This window comes from Ursus maritimus, unplaced genomic scaffold, assembly GCF_017311325.1.
Source record: "Ursus maritimus isolate PB19 unplaced genomic scaffold, ASM1731132v1 scaffold_33, whole genome shotgun sequence".
In the NCBI taxonomy this organism is placed as follows: domain Eukaryota; kingdom Metazoa; phylum Chordata; class Mammalia; order Carnivora; family Ursidae; genus Ursus; species Ursus maritimus.
This window is the reverse complement of record NW_024425897.1, coordinates 8,112,560-8,115,252: the sequence shown is the minus strand read 5'-3', so window position 1 is coordinate 8,115,252 and position 2,693 is coordinate 8,112,560. Positions and strand designations below refer to the sequence as shown.

Genomic DNA, 2,693 nt, shown 5'->3' with positions numbered 1-2,693 from the left:
GGGCTCCTAGAGCGTAGCCTGAACGCCTCAGCCCGCTCACCTAGACTGGCCCCCCAACCCGCGTACGCCCCCCTCCTCGGGTCCGAGGGGGACTCGCGAAGCACCTCGGCGCGGAGGCAGGGAACCCGAGCCTCGGAGCGACCCAACCTCTTGTCTCGCTGCCTTCGCGCGCCTGGAACCGGGCGCGGAGACCCCCGCGAACTCAGAGACCGAACAGAGGAGGACAGAAGCGGCAGGCGGCGGACGTGGCCGCGAAGCGGCGCGCGGGGTTGCAGCGCACCCGCCGCGGAGCAGGGGAACCGCGCCTTCGCTCAAACCTCGGCTCCAACCCCGGGCGCCTGCCGCCTCCCCAGCTCTGCTGCGCCCTCGGCTCAGGGCCCGCACCCGTGATGCCGAGCGGAGCCTCCAGCCTTCCGACCCGCTGAAGGAGCAGTAGCCGCTTGCTCTGGGCCAACGGAGACTGGGCGAGCGGATCGTGCTCGGCGGAGGCTCGGGCTGCGGAGCGCGGGGACTCCGGGGGGAGGGGGGAGGGACCGCTCTGTCCATGCCCGGGCGCCAGCCACGGCTTTGAAGGGTCTCCTTGTTCGGCCCCTTAGCAGCTCCGCCACGGACTCCGGGAGGCTTCGGGAGACGTCCTGGGGCTTCCCACCCGACCCGATCGGACTTAAGAAGGTGATCGCTCTGCTCTCCCTTCCTCCTTCCCGCCTCCTTCCCCCCACTTAACTTTTTGTCTCCACTCGCCCGCAGCTCCGTCCCCTCCGCGCAAACCCACCCGCAGCTGTGCCAACCGCCGGGGCATGGGCCCCCCAACACGGCTCCCGGAGGCCCCGCGGCACCGCACGATGTGAGAGGCCCGGGTCCGGCCAGCCAGAGCTTCGGGAGAGGAGCTGATAGCCCCCAGCCTCCACACGCCAGGCGAGGTGGTGCGCACTGCGCCCCCGCGGTGCTGAGCGTCCCGGAGCGCCCAACCCCGGGCCGGAACGTTTAGCTGGCCGGAGGCGCGCCGCGGAGAGCAGGCTGTCATGCCCTATTGATCCCCCCGCCCCCTGCCAAGTATGTTTGGGCTGGACCAATTCGAGCCCCAGATCAACAGCAGGAACGCTGGCCAGGGCGAGAGGAACTTTAACGAGGCCGGACTAAGCATGAATGCCCACTTTAAGGCCCCGGCTTTCCACGCGGGGGGACCCCCTGGCCCGGTGGACCCTGCCATGAGCGCGCTGGGCGAGCCGCCGATCTTGAGCATGAACATGGAGCCTTACGGCTTCCACGCGCGTGGCCACTCGGAGTTGCACGCGGGGGGGCTGCAGGCGCAGCCGGTGCACGGATTCTTTGGAGGCCAGCAGCCGCACCACGGCCACCCGGGAGGCCACCACCCCCACCAACATCACCCCCACTTTGGGGGCAACTTTGGCGGCCCGGACCCAGGGGCCTCATGCCTGCACGGGGGTCGCCTACTTGGCTACGGCGGCGCCGCCGGCGGCCTGGGCAGCCAGCCGCCCTTCGCGGAGGGTTACGACCACATGGCGGAGAGCCAGGGGCCCGAGAGCTTCGGCCCGCAGCGACCCGGGAACCTCCCGGTGGCGGCTGGCTGGGCTGCTGCGCTGCGGCCGCGGCTGCGGCGGGGGCTGCTGCGGCGGGGGCGGCGGGGCCTGCTGGGGAGGCTGCATTAACGGGTGCCTGGAGCCTACTCCCGGCTCCAGCCCCACGGGCATCTTGCGGGCCCCGCCGAACCTCTCGAAGAACACGCCGTGCTGCTGTTGCTGCTGCTGCTGCTGCTGCTGCTTGCTGCTGTTGCTGCTGTTGCTGCTGCTGTTGCTGCTGCTGCTGGGCGTGCATTTTGGACAAGCCCACCATGCCTGCAGCTCTGGGCATGGCCGAAGCACCGGGGAAAGAGCCCCCGGGAACCTGGCGCCCCGCCGCATAATGAGGCAGCTGCCCCTCCGAATCGGAGGGCGAAAACATGTCGAAATGTCCCGAGGGCGCCTCGCCAGGGTAATTGTATTCCAGCGAGTCGACGGCTCCCTGGTTCGCCACCCTTCGGGGCTCCAGACTGTGGGAATCGGAGCCGCTGGAGGCGGGCAGGCTGCAGCGAGGCGGCTCCTCGTTACTCTGGTCCAGCGGTGCTAACGGGCAGGCAACCGCATGACCCGAGGCGCCCGGAACTGTGAAGTCCGGGAGGCTCCCGGGGTCGCTGCGGGCCGAAGCCTCGGGCCCCTGGCTCGCCATGTGGTCGTAACCTCCGCGGCAAGTGCTGGATGGCCCAGGCGCCGCGCTGGCGGCGCCGCCGTAGCCAAGTAGGCGACCCCCGTGCAGGCATGAGGCCCCTGGGTCCGGGGCCGCCAAAGCTGCCCCCAAAGTGGGGCGGATGTTGGTGGGGTGGTGGCCCCCGGGTGGCTGCAGGTGGCGTGCTGGCCTCCAAAGAACTGTGCACCGGCCTGCGCCTGCAGCCCCCCGCGTGCAACCTCCGAGTGGCCACGCGCGGGTGCCGTAAGGCTCCGTTCATGCTCAAGATCGGCGCTCGCCCAGCGCTATGGCAGGGTCCACCGGGGTCCCCCCGCGTGGAAAGCCGGGGGCCTTAAAGGGCATTCATGCTTAGTCCGGCTAAAGTTCCTCTCGCCCTGGCCAGCGTTCCCGCTGTTGATCTGGGGCCTGAATTGGTCCAGCCCAAACATACTTGGCAGGGGGCGGGGGGA

The 2,693-nt window shown here is 70.1% G+C and overlaps 1 protein-coding gene across 1 annotated transcript in view; it reads left to right on the top strand.

The window, feature by feature from the left end:
• MN1 (MN1 proto-oncogene, transcriptional regulator) overlaps window positions 1–2,693 on the top strand; it is a 51,431-nt gene that overhangs the window by 3,413 nt on the left and 45,325 nt on the right. Inside the window, exons 5-7 of the mRNA XM_040619404.1 lie at window positions 748–844; window positions 1,055–1,312; window positions 1,366–1,380. Of these exons, the coding sequence (XP_040475338.1) occupies window positions 748–844; window positions 1,055–1,312; window positions 1,366–1,380 (370 nt within the window). The remainder of the gene's footprint in view (window positions 1–747; window positions 845–1,054; window positions 1,313–1,365; window positions 1,381–2,693) is intronic.